The sequence below is a fragment of the Pyrus communis genome, chromosome 13 (genome assembly GCF_041283825.1).
Source record: "Pyrus communis isolate YQ-2024b chromosome 13, ASM4128382v1, whole genome shotgun sequence".
NCBI lineage: Eukaryota > Viridiplantae > Streptophyta > Magnoliopsida > Rosales > Rosaceae > Pyrus > Pyrus communis.
Window position 1 is genome coordinate 30,581,527 of NC_142577.1, and position 20,580 is coordinate 30,602,106.

The 20,580-nt window shown below is 36.1% G+C and overlaps 2 protein-coding genes across 5 annotated transcripts; one reads left to right on the plus strand and one right to left on the minus strand.

Annotated features, from left to right (window-relative positions):
* Positions 1 to 299: 299 nt before the first annotated feature.
* On the plus strand, positions 300 to 6,989 carry LOC137737490 (protein indeterminate-domain 5, chloroplastic). Of its 2 annotated transcripts, XM_088683124.1 has the most exons (5): positions 300 to 432; positions 1,354 to 1,593; positions 2,000 to 2,396; positions 4,265 to 5,568; positions 6,644 to 6,989. In XM_088683124.1, the coding sequence occupies exons 2-4, from the start codon at positions 1,431 to 1,433 to the stop codon at positions 5,532 to 5,534; spliced, it is 1,830 nt and encodes a 609-aa protein (XP_088539250.1). In that variant the 5' UTR covers positions 300 to 432; positions 1,354 to 1,430; the 3' UTR covers positions 5,535 to 5,568; positions 6,644 to 6,989. The 2 variants fall into 2 exon arrangements, with proteins under 2 accessions (XP_088539250.1, XP_068333086.2); XM_068476985.2 differs by lacking the exons at positions 300 to 432; positions 6,644 to 6,989 and adding an exon at positions 6,035 to 6,626 and having other exon boundaries at positions 1,051 to 1,593.
* A 5,137-nt stretch (positions 6,990 to 12,126) lies between these two features.
* LOC137737462 (protein indeterminate-domain 4, chloroplastic-like) lies at positions 12,127 to 16,760 on the minus strand. Of its 3 annotated transcripts, none has more exons than XM_068476950.2 (4): positions 16,593 to 16,760; positions 16,090 to 16,217; positions 15,397 to 15,793; positions 12,127 to 13,667 (listed from the first exon to the last, which is right to left on the minus strand). In XM_068476950.2, the coding sequence occupies exons 2-4, from the start codon at positions 16,190 to 16,192 to the stop codon at positions 12,431 to 12,433; spliced, it is 1,737 nt and encodes a 578-aa protein (XP_068333051.2). In that variant the 5' UTR covers positions 16,193 to 16,217; positions 16,593 to 16,760; the 3' UTR covers positions 12,127 to 12,430. The 3 variants fall into 3 exon arrangements, with proteins under 3 accessions (XP_068333051.2, XP_088539225.1, XP_068333050.2); XM_088683099.1 differs by having other exon boundaries at positions 16,473 to 16,747; XM_068476949.2 differs by having other exon boundaries at positions 16,090 to 16,733.
* Positions 16,761 to 20,580: the final 3,820 nt, after the last annotated feature.

A 20,580-nucleotide genomic window follows, 5' to 3' on the forward strand; every position in this document is an offset into this window, starting at 1 on the left:
ACTTTGATTTAATTATTGTACAATCTACATGACTGAAAGTAATTGTCCCAAAGCTTGGGCTTGGGAAATGACAGGGTTGATGATGATGATAGCAATTTATCATTAGTGGTGTAAAAATAGATTTTCCCAGGTAATTGTTTATCGATAGTGGTTGGATTAGGTATTTTCTTAATTGTTCTTAGTCTTTTAATTATAATTTTGCAAATGTAATTATAAAAGGACTAAAACAACCTTTCATGGTCCCCCATTATATGTCTGCCAGTAGGAGGAGAATCAATTGCATATAACTGAAACTAGACCTAGTAGGCGTTGTGACCGAGAGAAAGAGAGAGAGAGAGAGAGAGAGAGAGAGAGCTCAAGTGACAACATTAGTCTGCTATAGCTTATACTGGATTTCAGCAACGCAGCCTAATCTCAAACTACCTTAATCAGGTTGCTACTTTTCTTTCTGGGAATTGTTTCTTAATTATGCATTTGAAAATTTGTTTATTATTCAACTAATTCTCTTGAGAAGCAAGTGGTGGAGGTAAATAGGTCATTCTTTTTCATCTCCCTGCATCCTGGAATCAAATATTTTCATTTTTGTAGTTTAGATGAATTTTGTTGTCATTTCTCACACTAAATCTCTTGAAAATGTATATATATCCATTTCTTTGGTGTTAGGTTTAGTTTCATTTTCTCTGTTTTTCTTGTATTTAAAATTTTTACAGTGAGGTCCACTTGGGACAGGGGTGATGAAGAATAGCTTGTCTGGACTTGAGTAAGAAGATACGAATGAGAGAGAGAGAGAGAGAGAGAGAGAGAGAGAGAGAGAGAGATGTAGCTAGCTGCTTCATGCTCCTCTCACGCACCATAGCATGTCGTGATGTGGGCATGGATTGGGTCCACCGACCTGTAGGTCTCAGGTTCTCTCTCTCTACGTCGCTCTCTCTCTCTCTCTCTCTCTTCTCCCTGTCAATTAATTTTCAATTTTTGCATTTTATTTAAGGGAGGAAAATTTTTGAGAAATTCTGGAAAAAAGAAACTGTGAAAAAAATGACAATATATTTTTTGTTTTTAAAAGATGCTGTGTACATGTGTTACTGTATGTGCATGACACCAAATCATAAAACCGTAACAGCATCACTTTCCTCAGAACATTTTCATTTAAAACAAGAGAAAAAAACTAGCAGAAGAAGAGAGAGAGAGAGCATCAAATGCTTTAGTTATGGAGTTGATTCCTTTTACTTTCTCTTCAACTCCCTTTATTAATATTTTCATCCTTTCAAGTTTTCCTTTTCTCTTCATTTGTTATTTGGGATAAGATTTGAGAAGGACTCATAAATTGGTTGTGGGGTTTTTGCTGGATTCTAGCTAGAATATTTCAGATTGCCCTGAGAAATTGAAAGGGAAGAAATTAAGCGAAGAAGAAGAAGATTGATCAGAAAGAGATGGCTGCGTCTTCTTCATCGGGCGCACCGCTTTTCGGAATTAGAGAAGAAGATCAAAACCAGCAGATGAGGCAACAACATTCCTCCACAACACCAACCTCATCCATAGCTGCACCAGCTGCTCCACCTCAGAAGAAAAAGAGAAACCAACCTGGAACACCAAGCAAGTATCCAACAATTGATTCTCTTCTCTTTTCTAGCTACCTGTGGGCACGACTCTAAAATCACATTATTTAGGATCTACCTAACTAGCTATCCAACGCAAAAAGCAAATTAAATTAAGAATATACATGGTTTAATTTATCTGAATTCAATTATGGCTAATATTCCTTCCCCTTTTTTCTCTCACAGATAAGGAACCCTAAATTGGCAGAGGAATTAATTCAAATGGGAAAACACGTACATATAGATAGATATAAAAGTTTCTAATTAGTTGGATTGAAAAAATGAGTACGCAAGCTTACAAAATATGAAGTGTCTTGTAGGGTATATACAATTTTGTTGTTGTGATTAATAAAGTTATGAATTATCTAATTTGTTGTGGTTTGGCATTTTTCATGAGAGAACAGATCCAGAAGCAGAAGTGGTAGCACTATCTCCCAAGACCCTAATGGCAACAAACAGGTTCATATGTGAGGTGTGCAACAAAGGGTTCCAAAGGGAGCAGAACCTACAGCTCCACAGAAGAGGACATAACCTGCCTTGGAAGCTCAAGCAGAAGACTACAAAAGAACCCAAACGCAAAGTCTATCTCTGCCCGGAGCCCACATGCGTCCACCACGACCCCTCTCGGGCACTCGGCGACCTCACCGGCATAAAAAAGCACTACTTTAGAAAACACGGCGAGAAAAAATGGAAGTGCGAGAAGTGCTCGAAGAGGTACGCCGTCCAGTCCGATTGGAAGGCACATTCTAAGACTTGTGGCACTCGGGAATACAGATGCGACTGTGGCACTCTCTTCTCAAGGTGATTATTCATCAACTCAAAATCAACTTTTTATCTAACTGGTTTTCCCATTAATCAATCATACGCGTGATCATATAGCAAGTTACTTTAAATTACAAAAATTTCTTAGTCGAAACTTGAAACTTGACCTTTTTTGTTCAAGTTATTAAGATTCCTCGAGTCGTGACAACAGAAGAAAAATGTATGCGTTAATTTTTCTTTTTTTTTAACCCTTATCCTGGCTAGCTGTGTTAATTTTCTTTTTCTTCTTCTTGTCAAATGTGTTTAGTTAATTTTTAAAAATTTCTTTGGGGGAAGAGGAAAATGGAAGAAAAACATGCTCCCACGTGAATAATCTGTGGAAACTGCCATGATCGTGGTGGTTTCAGGATACATATATATGATTTTATCCCCAGTTGGAGCGCCCCAATTTTTTTTTTTTTTTTTTTTTTTGAAGAAAATAATGGCCATATATGGTCGTCGTACTAGTGCTTGATTTAATTTCTTTTACTTTGTTTCACCTTGGAAACAACGCCAGTTTCGGTGTTTAGCAAAAGCTTTTTCATATTCACGTGTTGCTATGCCAATTGCTTTGTAATGTGAGAGAAGAGGAGAAAGAAGGACTGTACTTGTCCTGAGAGTGTTGTTGTTCTCTTATGACTCGTCACACTGCTACTGTTCGTTTTCATCATAACGCTTGTCTCTCTCTCTCTCTCTCAAAACTGGTTTTGAGTTGGCTCCAGGAGTCAGTTCATGACCTTGCAGGAGTTCGAAGTTGTGGTCAAAATTTAGGGTTTATAGAATTGCACGCAGTGTCATAATTTGGGGATGATGAGACTAAAGAGGAGCAGTAATTGAGGATATTGAGTGGTTTTGGGGATAATTCTCAACTGGAAAAACAGACATTTGAATCATGAGTTTTTGTCCTAATTGAGCATAAGTCCTCAAATGGGGTTTTTGATAGATTTACTTTCATCACTTCGACTACATTCTCATGTTGCATTTATTGAACTGCCAGTTCTTGAGATGGAATTTCTTGGTTGTTAATTAATTAATTTCATTCAAACATTTCTTTTCCATTTTTCAGAAAATTTCACAATTACTTTTCCCTTAGGAAATTTTCGTTCATTTTCCTTGTGCAATTAATTCTGTTATGGTAGATTAGTGCGTGTAATGGTGTAAGTCATTAAATGTGTCCTCCCCTTCAAAACTGTAATTACAGTGCATCTTAGTTTGCAACAAGTTCTTAATTAGTCTTTGTTTTTTGAAGCCTTCAGAGTTCACACATTAGGGTTTTGAAATTTTTTTTTTTTTTTGTCAAACGATAAATTTTGTTAGATTAGTCACCAATGAGGTTCGAACTCCCGCCGTCATGCAAGGGCTTTGAAATTTGATGTCCACCTTCAGCTTTATCTGCAACTACAAATGACTACTTCTTGGTGTGATTAGATCGTCAAAATTCCAATTAAAGTCAACAAATATACTACTAAATTGGGGAGCTCACTTATTGATCTGAACAATATGGCTTCGTTTTAAGGATAGAATTACATACAAGTTTAATTTTCTGAAGCCTAATGGGGCCATTAAGATTTTTTTTAGTAAGTGGAATCAAATTTGGAACATCAGTTTCAAAGGTGAACGCTTTTAATAAATGTAGGACTTACACGTGTTGGTGGGTTTTACCTTTATTAAAAAGATGATACGAATAATGATACAAATCGATGATAAGAGTAACACTACTCATCATGTATATAAATGTAATGCGATGTCTTTCGTACATTTTCTAAGTTGATGTACTTTGTCACCAGAAAATGTTTCAACCTAGCTACCTAGTTGTACTGTTTTTTTATATTCACCATGAAATTAAAGATGATGTAGCGTGAGTACAGGCGCGACAGCTTTATCACGCATAGGGCATTCTGCGATGCCCTGGCTCAGGAAAGTGCAAGGCATCCACCCAGTTTGACCACCATTGGCAGCAGCTTATACGGAGGAGGAAGCCTCAGCAACACTGGCCTCGGCTTATCCCATCAAGTTGTGGGCCCTCCCCATCAACTGTCCTCACTCGACCACAGCAATCAACCCAGTGACATCCTAAGGCTTGGCGGATCTTCAGGTGCTGCTGCTGCCGATCGGGCCGGACAATTCGATCACCTCCTCTCATCCCCTTCAATGGGATCATCTTTCCGACCGGCTCAGTCGTCAGCAGCATCTTTCTTCATGACTGGAGCCTCAGATCATGACCAGTCCAACCAACAACAATACCATGACCAGGACAAGTCATTTCATGGACTCATGCAGTTTACACACCACTCGCCACATCAGCATCACTCCGGAGCAGGAACCAATCTTTTTAACCTGCCTTTCGTTTCCAACAGCAACACCAACAGTACTAATAGCAACAGTGCCAACAACAGCAATTCACTAATTAGTCCCAACCATTTCAACACCAATGCAAACGGCAGCGCCAGCGCCACCGGAGGTGGCAATGAAGTCTCGAATAATCTCTTTGCCGGACACATAATGGGTGGCGGCGATCACATGAGCTCTGGAGTCCCTTCTCTCTATAGCAACAATGGCAATAGTCAGCAGCAGGCTATGTCATCGCACATGTCCGCAACCGCGCTGCTTCAGAAGGCTGCTCAAATGGGATCCAACACTTCAAACAACAACAACACCACCTCGCTCCTCCGTAGCTTTGGAAGCTCCTCCTTGACCACTACAAAACCTGATAGGCCCGGGACCCTAGTTCCTTCCAGCTTAGGTAGGATGTTCGGAAGTGACCAAACCGACCAGAGCCACCTCCAAGACCTAATGAACTCGTTTGCTAGCGGAGGGGGAGGCTCATCGATTTTCGGAAACGCGGCGTTTGGTGGATATGATGCATCGGCAAATAGGGCAATTAACATGGAGGATGCAAAGTTGCAGCAGCAGCAGCATATAGGGTTGAACAATATTGGAGGAGGTTCGGATAGGTTAACGAGGGACTTTCTTGGGGTTGGACAAGTAGTGAGGAGCATGAGCGGTGGATTTTCTCATCAGAGATCAGAGCAGCAGCATAGCGGCATGGAGATGCTGAGCTCCTTGGATTCAGAGAGCAATGCTGCAGCAGCTGCGCCGTCAACCCAATCTTTTGGAGGAGGCGGGAATTTTCAGTGAACAGAAAAGTACAGAGATGGTGAGAGAAATAGAGGTACGTGAAAATTAGTGACGATTGACCTAAGGCTAAAAATGATTATATTTCATGAAAAATTAAAGAAAATAATTTGAAAATTTTGAATTTTAATGATAAGGATAAAATAAAGGATAAAATGAATAGTATCAAGATTGACTTTTAATGTAAAAATATGATTTTTCGTTAAAATAAACCCATAATCTTTTCGTTAAAATTTCTTATATTTTATTTAAGGAGTTAGTTTTCTTCGGTAATTGTGTAATTTTTGTACACTGATACTACTGTTCACTGGCTTTTTGGTACTTTAAAAAAATGAAAATTGAAGAAAAATGAAAAATGAAATTCTGACACAATGTCTTTGCATGGTTACATAAAATTGAGGCCGTCAGGAGTGATGACCTGGAGGACACATTGGGTGTCTTGTCCTTTTGTTTATATAAACATGATACTTCTACTCCTTTTTAACTTTTATTTTGGATGGCAGAGAGAGTCACGAGTGCTGAACTTGTAAAGTAAGTGCATTGCATGAATGAGAGAAGATATTGCGTGAATGAGAGAAGATATAAAAAGATGCATTTTCCAAATTGTCTTCTATTTTTACTCATCACATGCCGGAATTATTTGTTTACTGTTAATCTATTTCATTACAACTTCCCTTTTGATTTACATATTTTAAATTTTTCCTTTTTGTTAAGATTCTTAATTAAGAACATCTTTTATATATGATGAGATTGACTTCTCTCCTATGTGTTGAATATTATTTTCTTGGAAAAATAACCTAAGTCGTTCCTTTGTTTCTTTCTTTTCGTCAAGTACTTAAAAGTTTCATTACCCCTAAGTTTATACTAAGAATTACAAGTAAAATGTTTTTAACTTTACATTTTGAATATATTAACTATTTCTTTATTTTCGATTGCCAGGAATTGAAGTGATTATACTAATTAAGTTGGTTAGGATGTGTCTATATATGGGACTTTTCTGGTTCACATTATCCATGACTATGCTTATTTCTTGTTCACAATGTAATAATATACCTTAATTATAAGAAAATAGAGTTTTTACAATTATCATATAAATTTGGGTTTGTTTTCAGGGAATATAACCTGTTTCGGACTAAAGCCATATGCATCCTAAACACCGTGAAGCTCTGGCTATATGAGACCAAGGAGATCAGTGCAGATTAATTAATGGTGTTTGAGCAGTATATTTTTTTTCCTTTTTTTTTTTTTTTTTTTTTTTTTTTTTTGTCCGTTCAAGCCTCAAAAGGTGTTTTGGGGGCCGGGAGTTTAATTTTCAAAGTCAAAGAAGGCTTAGAACTTTTTCGTAGTTTAAATTTAAATGACTAGCTAGTCGACAGTTTGTTCTGTTTCATGTTTAACTGATGTTCCTTTATATATTAGCATTTCAATAAAATTGAAATCCATAGAAACTTTCGTGAAGTATTTTGACTAGACATGCAACCATGTCATAATTTATGTTGACTTATAACGTTGAAACATATATACTCAGTATTCTTTTCTTCGTTCCAGTGGCATTAAACATGATTTTTTTATACCAAGTTGATAAGTCAAAACAAAGTGTATTTGTTTAACTTGATATATTTTTATCTTATATATGGGCTATGGAAATAATATAGTTCAAGTTTTCATTCTCCAATACATACATACATAGGGGCAGGTCCATTCGTCCATTCGATGGTCTTAGGATCATCTAAAAGTCCGAAGAAGCGTCCCTGAGGACTTTCGAGGATCACCCAACAATCTGGGCAGGTGGAAGAGAGAAGACCACTTTGGTTGTGCAGATGTTGTGCAATACAAGCTTTGAACTAATAAGAAAGATCTAATTTCAAACGAAGGGGAACACACAAAAGACCACCATGGCTCTGTTGTGTACTTGGACCTTGGTTCCAAAAGACTTTCTCTCTTCATTTCCCACATGACCAACTCCTCTTTTTTTTTTTCAATTGTTGTCCAATCAGGTTGTGGCACTTAACATTTTAATTAATAAAGGGATGGTGTATTATGCAACCAATTTTTTATACCATATGTTTGACATTGTTATCTTAAAAAAAAAAAAAAAAAAAAAAAAAAAAAAAAAAAAAAAAAAAACAATTACAATAAATTCATACGACCTCTGAAAAATATTTAGTAAAGTAATACGAACTAGTAATCACTTGAACTTTCATCTCATACCATCAAATTTACTAAAATATTAAATAAAAAAAAAAATGATATTTTTGTATTTTATATGTTAAATAATATACATAACTAAAACAATAAACTCAATTTCTCAATGCAAGCATAGTTTTTTTGCCTGTATATGGATGCTTATTTATATGGCATATAATAAATTTACTTAAATTCACCTAGTTCGCCTGGGGTCCTGTCTATGCCTCATCTAGGCTCATAGGCATTAGGCCTTAGCTCGCCACCTGACTATAGCGCCTAGCGTAGCTTGATTAGGACCACCCGATGTTAGAATCCACCACTATATACATACATACATGCAAGCTTACATACATACATACAGCCACTGTTTGAAAAAATCCCCGCCTAGCACTGCCTAGGCGCTAGGTGGTTGGCCACCGTCCCTATTAATGCCTAGACGTTTGAAAATCAAGAAAGGTTGCCTAGTCCTCCTTAGGCATATCCACCTAGCCTGCCTAGGCGCCCGTCTAGCCCACGTAGTCCTGACTAGGCATCTGCCTAGGTCGTGACTCTCACTTAGACAAAAAATCAATAATTTTATTTTACATTTTATTTTTGTTGGATGAGCACTCATTATCCGTCTAGCCGCCGAGGCGCTAGACTCTAACTCACCGCCCGACTAGTGCCTAGCATCTTTTAGAACTTTGCATACAACTAGCAAAATTAAAAAATAAATTCTTATGTTCGCCTTGATTTTGTTTGGAAGTCAATTTTTTTATGACACAAGGCATCTTATTCGGGAAAAGAAGACTCTTGTGCATCGGCATCTTAAATGATGATAAAATGTTTGAATCGTAATTTAACAAAAAGTACATATATGTGCAAATGCCATAGGAATTATATCACGACCTAATTGAAAAGAAGACGACAATATATTTTTGGATAATGGAAGAGGACAATAATTGTGTTTGAACATTTTCGTGCCTCTTAGCCTTAGTTTGGTACTGAGATGATTATGTAAAAAGTGGCTATCAAAAAAAGCTGGGAGCTTTTTTATGTTTGGTAAACATTCAGCTTCAGCTTTTTTTCACAGTTTTGGGTGAAAAAAAGCCAAAAACACAAAGCTGCAAAATCCAGCTTTGAAAAACCAGCTTTTTTTCACATCTGTTTTACATAAAAGTTTATCAAACACTATAATACCGTTTTTTTTCTTTTCAAAAGCACTTTTACAAAAAAATTTACCAAACACTCTGCTGCTTTATTTCATAGCTGCTTATTCTCACAGTACAGCAGAAGTAGTTTTTTTTAAAAGCACAGCAATACCAAACCAACCCTTAAAGTCTAAGAATACTTTAGTAGCTGCGTTATGGACGAGTACAGGAAAATGCAAGATTTGTATATTACCGAAGATTAACATATATATTGTTCATAATATTGGATTTGACGTGTGCCTTGTAAGAGGTATCAGCAAAATTTTGCACGCAGTTACAAATAAAGTTCACACTCATTTGTACAAATTAGATACTAACTATCAACATCTTATATAAGTGCTGTGGCAGTAGTACTAACGCAAAGTTTTAATTAGCGACACATATTTCTTATAATCTAAGCTGATGATTATTTAGGTTATATATCAATGACAAACCAATACTACAAAAATTCAATGAAATTGGAAATCGATTAGTTATCTGACTGTAAACTAATAAATAAAGAAACACAATGTTGTCGACAAACAATGAAATATTCACAACAATCAATTTCCGATTTGAGTGAATTTTTACAATAACGATTTATGAACGGTGACTTAAAACATGAACAATTCAAATCATGAACTTACTTTGTAGAGCCAAGCCAAACTAATAGTTAGTGCAATGTTAAATTATTAAATGATTATTGCTTGATGTCTATATATATATATATATGGAGATGAGAGAGAGAGAGAGAGAGAGAGATGTGGTCAATTCTTTGTATTAATAAGAGACAAGTTTTGAAGCCTAATCCCACCCTCATGGACTCAACGTAGGGTGGAAAGAAATACAGAGATCGACAAGATTGTATTATTTCTTTTTGTATATACACATAAAAACATAAATCCACGGAACTCTGTTGGCATCTCCGTTGAAACATGTATGTTTCTCTCTTCTCTCATTTCATTTGGTTGACTGATCAATTCTTAATATATGGCATAAGTTCCATGAGAGTGTCCAAAGTTGTATCCAATTGTCTCCTCCTAATAGGAAGGCCGGGAATTGTGTGATTATTTTTTTCGCACACTTTCAACGCGTCTTTTCCTCAAGAGGGACAAGGTTGCACCACTATTAAACACAATTAGTATTAATGTTGTCTTCAACCTAACAATATTATGTCTAATATATTAAGATGAGGGAGGCTCAATGAACCTATACAATTTCGAGTTTTATCTTTAGGAAATTATTAGAAACCCCATGTAAGAACAATTTTTCTTCATTCACCACCTAATTTCCATTTATTTTCCGGTTCTTAATTTGAAATTTTGGCATCCAATATAGTGTTGATAAATACCCAACTAAAATACATAGGTACCTTAAAAAAAATACACAATTAAGTACGTAGAGAAGGTTGCAGGGAGTAACTTTGTAACTCGATCGACTGAAAAATTTGAGTAGAAACGCTAAAAAAACTAGTGGTCATTGAGGGTTTCTAGAGTAGAACTCTTTATCCCTCAAAAGACACAACTGGGGATTAAGGATTTTGGAGAAATTGTCTAAGACAGAGTTTCTCTTCAGTTTTATTTTATTTGCTCAATTCTATTATTAAGGAAATTGAGGTTCCACCATAAAATTGATTGATAATATAAGAAGTAACTCAAACTTACTTATTAGTCCATGCAAAATTCATTCCCCTATACATAAATTTACTTATTCTTTTTCAGGCTAGTTAAATGTGTTAATGAATATTCATGAACTAAATAATTTTGTTTATATTTTCTTCCAAACATATTTGTTTTTAGTCAAGAGAATTGTTATTAGCACTGGAAAAATCTCATTCTATACTTTAAACTTTCTATATTAGGAAAAAAAAATACACTTGTGAAGAATGTAGAATGAGATTTTGAGAGTATGAATAACACTTCCCTTAGTCAAAAAAGGGCAGGAATTCAAATTTTGAATTAAAGAAGAAAAAAAGGCATCCACACGCTGGAGTCACGGGATGATTATCTATGATTCGTGATAAGATAGAAGAGACAACAATTACGACAATAGTAGACAGCCCTATCAGGCTATCATCATCCATCAATTTCCTAATAATTACATAAGGTTAAGTTATATATAGTCGAATATTTCATAATATATATCATTTCTGCTCCTGCCTCTGGTTGAGCAGTATCCTATATTACATGGCCAGCAGTTATTCTTCAGTCTTTCAGTCGGCCCCAAACCCAATGGCAACACACATGCATATGCTCGTAAATTAAATTAATTAAATTTCTAAATTCAAAGTAAAATATCTAATTATATATCTATCATCAGTAGCTGTGAAGTTAAATATTCAAATACCAGCTTAAGGATCGAATTAGAATGGAAAGAATTGTTGGAAAACGCCAGGGAGGGGCGATTAATTAATTAATTAATTACTAAAAAACCAAGCAACGTTTTGTACTTGGTTGTAGAAGTGGGCATTAGGGTTAGGTATTAGCTAGGTAGCCGAACAAATTCGTGTGCGTAGTTTATATTGTGGGGTACCGGGCAACTTGGCATACATAACTCGTCGCCCGAGCTTCTCCTCTAGCTCTTATAAATTCAAATTATTTTATGTGATTCTTTGTTCTTGATGCATGGCAATACCAATATTATATTATTAGTTAGGGATATCTCGTAACCAGACAAATAAGAAAATAAAATCTCACTTGTCCATTATGTTGGAATGTATCCATTTTGAATTTTCTGGGCAAACAGCACCTGCTCAGCTGCTAGCCCATGTCTGCTGCTGTGACATTCTGATTACATATATAAATCAAACATGGCTTACCTCATACATATGTGCAATATTAAATTAATTAATACATATTTGAGAAAAATATTAGAGAGATTAATTTTTTAGACTATTTTGTAAACCACATGATATGACGGTTGATGGTGAGACTTCTTCTTTTAAAACATTATAAAAAAGAGCCCAACATACATCTACGACCACATCATGTGGTTTACAACAAATAGTCTGAAAATTTTCCCACATTTAATTATGAGCATCGATCTCATTACTAATTAATAATTAGATGCTTATATTTTATTGGGAAGTGTTATTGGCACTCCAAAAATCTCATTCTACACTCCTCACAAGTATATTTTTCTTTCCTAATATAGAAAGTTTGGAGTGTAGAATGAGATTTTTGGAGTGCTAATAACAATTCCCTATTTTATTATGTGAAAATTAAGCATGCACCACTTGGTCAACAAAAGAGGGAGGATCAATATTAATTTAGGATTCCTTTATCGCCAAATATATAAGCAAGTAATTAAGGTACCACATTATACATAATATAGTACCGATGAAAGTACTCGACATCCATTAGTGTGGTCCTTAAGGCATGCACATATAGAAATAAAACTCAAGAAACCTTAATGCTTGGGGGTCAAGACAACTAGAGTTGGTAATTAATCGATACCGTTTCTTTTTTTTTTTCGTACATATTAAAAGGATCGACTCTCTCACCTATACCATGAATGTAATTTTAGTTCCTCGATCTAGCAGGCTCACTGTAGTGTAGTGCCTCCAAAGAGTTGACTTGCCTGCGTTGACTTCAACTCTGGGTCTAAGGAGTTGATCATATTGATGCCATGATGTTGTTGTTGTTGATGATCTCTCTGTGAGTATCCATGGCCACCATTCATGTTTCTTACCATGCCTCCAACACCAAGAAAATCCAAGGTCAGTTTATCAGACCCTCCAAAATTTACACTCAAATTTTGGTGCAACTTAGCCTCATCATAATTAGGGTTATTATGCTGTTGATCCATTGCACTAACTCTAGTAGCAGTAGTGCCGCTACTAAACCCGCCAAAGTTGTTATGATCCAGTCCCCCGCCTCCGAAAATCGAGGAGTTGCCATTTGCAAGAGAGTTCATTAATCCATGAAGATGGTTTTCATTTTCCACCTGCTGTGATGATCTCAAGTGGTGTTGTTCACCCTCATTAGTACTGTGATGATGATCACCACTAAAACTGACTCCAACGCTCGAGGGCGCCGACACTAGTTGCCTTACGGATTTAGCTGCTCTTGTTGACGAACTACCTAATCCCCTAAGCAAAGACGAGCTTTCGGTGCTTGTAGTCGAACCCATTTGAGCAGCTTTCTGAAGCAATGCAGTGGCAGACATGTGCGGAGCCATGCCACCTTCGTGTTGCATCGAATTCCCATAGAGAGACGGTAGAGAACCCGACCCAATTTGATGGTCATTACCCATGCTAAACCCTTGGCCACCGCCATTACCATCACTAAACTGATGATCAGGAGGAGTAATGCTGCTACTGGTACCATTGTTAGAAAAGAAGCTCAGGTTAAAGAGATTCGCAGCGCTATTCGATGAGGGTGAGCTGTTGTTGTTGTTAGGGTTGCTCTGGAGATCAGGAAGTTGCATTAGTCCATGTAATACCTTGCTTGGAAATTGATGCTGGTCTTGAAACCCTTGCTGGTTAGCAATGTCTCTCATGAAGAAATTGGGGGAATTAGGCATGGCTTGTGATCCAAACGAAGACGGATTTGATGGCGGGATGAGGTGCTCAAACTTTGCGCTGCCGCTACTACCTAACCTCAACATGTTGTTAGGGAGGTGGGTTGAGTTTTGGAGTGAGGGGATTTGGGATGGACCTAAGCTCATGTGGTTGTTTCCATAGAGGCTACCGCCCATTGTGCTTAAGCTTGAAGGATGCCTTGCACTCTCCTGAGCCAGTGCATCACAGAAAGCCCTATGAGTGATAAAGCTGTCCCGCCTGTGTATCACACAAAGAAATGGAAAGGAAAGGCCTCGTCATATCATATCATCTCATGGACATATATATAGAGTAAAATGTATGTATATATAGAAGAACAAGACATATATATCATATATGTGGTGGTGACATGCATATATGATGCATCCAGATAAAAACAATAGTTGAAGAATACCAATCATTTTTACCCGTTTACGTTAAAATGTAACTAGTGCTTGAGAAAGAAAAAAAGTTCTAGTGCTAGTAAGTAATAAACTTGAACAAAAAAAAAAAAGCAAGAAAAAGTTTATCTTTCCATGACAAATTAGGAGTACAAAAGCATCTCCAATCATACTTTCTATTTTACGTTAAAATTTAACTAAATGTTGGAAAGCTATTTTAGAATCTCCCTAAAAAATTTCTACTTTAATCATATTTTCTGGGAGTCATAATAAATATGAACTAATAAAAAAGTTACTTAAAATATTATTAAAAAATAGTAATCAATGCTAGGAGTTCTTAATTAGTAGCCCCTTTCTCACTCCGTAGAGTTAGTAATTCCTTGAAATTTTGCTATCTTAGGAGCATGACAGGGAGTGTGATTGAACATGAAAATATTGAATCCTTCCTAAATTTTAGTTAGGAACTCATTTAGAGAGCCCATAGAGGATACTCAAAATTACTAAGGTGAATAAATATACGGAAAAAAGGCCCGTAAAAATTTCACTACAACAGGAAACCATGAACGGTCCATTATTCAATTAATTTTTCACAGATAATAGTCACAAGTCCACAAACCTCGTCACCCTAATCATTGAACGACTGACTTGACTTGTAAAATTTCAAATCAGAATAAGATCTGTCAAGCGATTTTCTAGCTAGAAATATGGTGTTGGACCAGTACTGCGAGGGGGGGGGAGAGAGAGAGAGAGAGAGAGAGAGAGAGAGAGAGAGAGAGAGAGAGCATCTATCTAAATCTGAATATTGGTCCCATGATCAGTATACGTTTTAATTTCATGGGAAGGAGTACCTGGACTGGAAGGGAAGAGCTGTAGCTCTGATTACATGAATCCAACGAGGAAGAGAACAAAACTCATGAGTGACATATACATCCAACTCGTTATATGTGACAACAAAGATAAAGCCTAGCTAGCTTATTATCTCCACCTCCCCTCCCCTCCAGTAACATTGATATTATGCTCTTTCTTCTCCTTCCATAGTTCCACTACTTCCACTTCCATATATATATATATGTTCTGTTGATAGTCTGTATAATCCGACTCATCATTTTTACTACTACACTCGTGAGTATCAAAAAGATGAAAGAAAAATGGGCGTTGTTTTCAAGGATCGATAAAAAGATGATCTTTCTTGTTTTTCTTTCTGTAATTCTGATTGAAACCTCCATATACATACATAACCTTGTAAAGCCAGTTTCTCACAGATTTCTCACTTGGAAACAGTCCTGCCATATTAACCCAGACACAGAAACAAGCACAATCATGGGGAAAGACTGAAAAATCGTTTGATTAATTTCAATAGAAGGATCACTATAGTCGTATGCGAGACACCTATTTTTACCCAAGAAGAGAGGATTATTAGTATTACACCCATAAACCTCCACCTGTACCTCTCTCGATCAATTTTGAGAACATCTCCAAAATGAATGTATGTATCGATGAATGAATGATTGAAAATCAACAATAATTAGGAGCTAGTTACTAAATCAAGTAACTACTAATTAATTTACCTTGAGAAGAGAGTGCCACAGTCGCATCTATATTCCCTAGTTCCGCACGTTTTAGAATGAGCCTTCCAATCCGATTGAACGGCATACCTCTTGGAGCACTTGTCGCACTTCCACTTCTTCTCGCCGTGCTTTCTAGAGTAGTGCTTTTTTATGCCGGTGAGGTCTCCGAGAGCTCGAGAGGGGTCATGGTGAACGCATGATGGCTCCGGACATAGATAGACCTTGCGTCTAGGTTCTTTGTTAGTCTTCTGCTTGAGCTTCCAAGGCAGGTTGTGTCCTCTTCTGTGGAGCTGTAGGTTTTGCTCCCTTTGGAACCCTTTGTTGCACACCTCACATATGAACCTGTTTGTTGCCATTAGCGTCTTGGGAGATAGTGCTATAACCTCCGCATCTGGATCTGCTAGGGAAAAATGCCAAATAAAATTAACATTTTTTCTTTGTTAAAATTTTAAAGAATACCCAAATTATAATAAAAGAAAACTCATGATATTTAACAAAAAAAAAAAAAATAAAGAAAGAAAGAAAAGAAATCAGAGCCAGATAGAGGAGTAAGTTCAAAGAAACTAACAACCATTAATTCATCAAACCAAATAGTTCACAAAGGTTCGCTTAGGGTTTCTTTTTTGAAATCTTATATAAATCGATAAATGTGTACAAAGAATTGACGATCATGAAAAGTAAAGAGGTACTTGCTTGGATTTCCTGGTTGATTTCTCCTTTTCTTTTGAGGTGGTGGGGCTGCGCCTGTGGCTGCGGTGGTAGCATTTGAGGAAGACGGAAGGATTGACGAAGTCATCTGGCTTTGGTTTTCTTCTCTGCTACTACTTCCAAAGAATGGCAACGATGAAGAATGAGCCGTCATATATATATATATATGGTAAGGAAAACAATTAATATTATTCTTAATTATTCAGCTGTTGTTTTGAGCTATACGCACTCAAAAACGATCAAAGACTCAAGGTACTATATAACCGACCCACAGAAAAAATTTAGACTCTTAGCTCCTCGAATACTAGAGACATAGTAAACCTAGCTATATAGCTAATTAAGTAAAATAAAAATTCTCTGAGTCATACGCTCTTTTGCTAGGTAGCTACAGCTTCAGGGATGCAGAGAACAAATAATTATGAGGAAAAAATTAATAAGCATCTTCTGGGACGACAGCTAAAATCCGGAAAAGATGAAGATATATATACAGAGAGAGAGAGAAGACGCAGAGAGTCAAGGCGGCCTTTGTCCGGCTTCTTCTTTTTCTTCCTCTCCTTAGCTAGAGAGAGAGAGAGAGAGTTATCTTGTTTTTTTTAGATGATGATATAAAAAATAAAACTCATCTCATAAAACGCTCTATTGCGTTCCTCTCATTTAATGTCATGCACATACATACACAACACATACATGCACTCTCTCTCTCTCTCTCTCTCTCTTACTGTAAATTAAAAATATTTACCAATATTAAAATTGACAAAGAAATTAAAATATCGGGGATGAATAGAGATGGAGGGAGAGGAGGGGCGGTGGGGTCGGTGTTCATGCTGCTCACGCAGCCTAATGTATGTCGTTTTATGCGGGGACTGTAAAATGGGGGCCACCTTTGGTCTCTGTAGGCCTACCTCTTCCCATCTCTCTCTCTCTCTCTCTCTCTCCTCTTGTTTCGTGTCTTCTACCCTTTACATTCAGAAAACCCTTCATTCTGCAACCATCATATATGCCTTCTCTCTCTCTCTCTATGCGCTCATCTCTACGTTGTACCTGTTCTGTTCAATACAAATGCGTGACACCTTTCAACATTGTTCGAGATTTTGGTTCTTCGACGAAAAAAAAGAACGTTAAACTTTGAGAGTCTTGTATTTATCTATTTGAAGACAGATGTGAGACTCACTGGTTTGAATTTTAATCATTGATAAATAAGCAAGTCAGGAAGAAACTGCTATTGCCATCTATCGCCAACATTTGTATACACATTTCCTGTAATTTTAAAAGTTCCTTCCACATGCATCTGTGTAATCTTATTGTCTCACTTTACATGTATTTATGTTAAACTAGTTAAGAGAACTTTGAACAGCCAAAGTTTCTCAATGAACGATGTTGTTGGAGTGAAATACCCTAAAGCCAAGTTGAGACAATTACAAGATGAGATGTAATTCGACAAGTATTGGAAGGCCATAGAGGCCATACCAGGTCAGATCTCATGTTAGGTTGGCTAGTATATGAAAAGTTCAATTACAATTAGATGTAGCATTTTAAGAGTTGAAATTGTAAACAAATCAAAGAAACACGATAAACTGATTGCAAGAAAGCTTATGACAAATAGGAAAATAATCTTAATCCTTATTTGGAGAAACAAGAAAGCAATAATCAAATAGGAAAACAATCTTAATCCTCATCATAATAGTAAACTTATGACAAAATATTAAAGATATCATAATAGTAAACTTATGACATAAAATGTCAAAGATACCATATACCATAACATAAAAATAAAACAAATAACCCACTTGCTAACTTTTCTAACAAAAATTGACTTTGTAGTAAAATAACATTTTATCATCAGACTGATTTACAGAGAAATTTCGTAAGTGACTTAGTCCACACTGATTAATGAAGTAAGTACTTGCGTCTATCTCTGTCATAACCAGACGAAATTGATTATACCACGATTGAAACAACATCAAAAGAACTTCTTCTCCGTATAAAGGAAGATGATTGATGGTTCCTTTGACAGATATTTCTTGTGTTAATTAGAAAATAAGATATTATAACCATATAATCTATACAAAATAATTAAGCATTACATACATAAAACCCCCCAACATTTTGGTGTGATTCCAAATTAGTTTCAACCGTTTCAAACATTCCTAAAGAGTACCCAACATATAGGAAATATCACTTTTATTATGTCCCAAGGTAGGAGAACCATTAAGTACCTACATGGCATTCATGGTCAATTTTTTTTTTTTAAATAACGTGGACAAATCCCATGAAATAACCTTTAATGACGTGGCATTAATTCATGGTCAAATTAGTCACAGCCTTTAAAAAAATACATTTCTCCTTCTCGCACTCTCTCATCCTTCCCCTCTCTCCCAATCTGTCATATTTGCAGGGGGATTGAAACTCCTCCTTCTTTATCATCCTCTGCAGAAAAAATCAAATCCAAAATACACAATGATCGCCTAATCAAACATGGCCGCAAATTGGTACAGTATTCGAATTCGAACATTTCGGAACAACCTCGAGACCAAAAGCCTCACTCTTTCTTGTGCTAATTTTTTATTTTTTATTTTTTTATCTCTTTTTAGTTTCTTTTAATCTGGGGTTTTTATTAATTAGTTCTTATCATAAAATTCATGAATTTGTATGATCTCAAGCCAAATAAGATTTGGGAGCAATTTGGCATTTAAAGAACTATATATGCACAGGACTAATCCGTATAAGATTTGGTTTGTACAACAAGATTTACAAGGAATATAAATCCGTGAATGACTATGAGTATAACAAGTGCTTCTCCCATATTGGGACCGAGAAACAATAGGCCTAGCAACTTTCTCATGATCACTCTTGGACTGTGCAGTAGACAGTCATTGGCATCCTCTCGTCGACATCCAATCTCCAAGCCATGTCACCACAATTTTTTTTTTTTTTTTTTTAAAGTCTGCAACCCTACGTGCAGTTTCAGGCGAAAGAGAAGTTGGGGTTTCAAAGAAGTATTTTGAGGTTTGGCCTCCATCAAGATCTATTTAATGGGTGGGAATTAGGTTTGGAAATTATCACGTCATTTAAAAAACCTAACCATGAATGCCATGTAGGCACTTAACGATTCTCTTACCTTGGAACCTAACATAAGTGATATTTCCTATACATTGGATACTCTATTGGAATGCTTGAAAAGGTTGAGATTAATTTGGAATCCTACCAAAAGGTTGGGGGATTTTAGGTACTTAATTCAATAAAGCGGATTTGTCTTCAACAACAAAGAAAAGGATACAATAACTTTAAATTTAAATGGCACAAGAGAGGGGTCAGATGTGTCTGAAAGGGATACAACAAATTTAATTCCTTCTCAATTGAACTTCTCTAATTTCGATTATGGATTTGTAAACATGTCATTCGACTACTTCTGAACTATGTGGAAAGACACTTCTAAAAGAGAGAATCTCAAATAGTTAAAAGAAATAAGGGTGGAAAGGTTAAAGCTGCATGCCGAAATGTTTCAAACGAGCACTTTTCTCCAAACTTAATTGGTTGCATTTTGATTTGAGAGTAGAATTGTTGTTACCTGCAAGCAAAGGAAGCTTCATTCAGTTGCCTTACCCATCAAACAAAGGTGGTCGTCTTACTCTCTCTTTTTTTCCTTGAAATTTATCCGGGAAATGGACAATTTTTGTTGGCTTGTGAGGTAGAGAGCCAAACTCTTTGGTATTTCCTCTGTCAACCTCAGTACTGCATGACTTAGCTAGTAGTCATGTAATATTATCAACCTCTTTATTCCCTTTATGCAATAATGTACATGTTCAGCAATAAGTGGGACCAAAGGAGATGACATTATCTATATATATATATATATATATATATATATATATATATATATATATGTATATGTATGTATGTATGTATGTAAATTGATCAAGGAAAAAAGAGAACTTCCTCAGGAGTAGTCAGGGAGGTTTCTGTCCTTAAAGACCCTTTTAGGAGGGCATCATATACATATATATATATATTTTTTTTTTTTTTTATATCGCACATTAGGGCCCACCTCTTAGACATGGTGGGTTATCATGAAATATGCAACCGAATAGACGGACATGATTTTTTTTTTTTTTTTTTTTTAAAGAAAACTTTGACGGTATGAGAGGAATTTTATTGATATCGAAAAAAAAATATACACCTAGTCAGGGGGAACATAAACCTAACCTCTCGTAATACAAGAAAAAAGGATAAAAAAACATGAAAAGAAGGAGGGACATAAAACTTAACCTTCTAGAAACAAAAACAACAAAAATACAAGGAATAACCCTTCTAAAGCCAAACCTAAAGGTCTAAACATGTACAACAGAAAAAGCAACATCCCAAGGTTAAGATAAAAAAAGAGTGAGACAATCCTGTATGTCAAGATGTACATTAATTTGAGAAGCGGAAGCTAGGCAAACCAACATAGTCTGAAAATAAAGCAACACAAATTGTCAT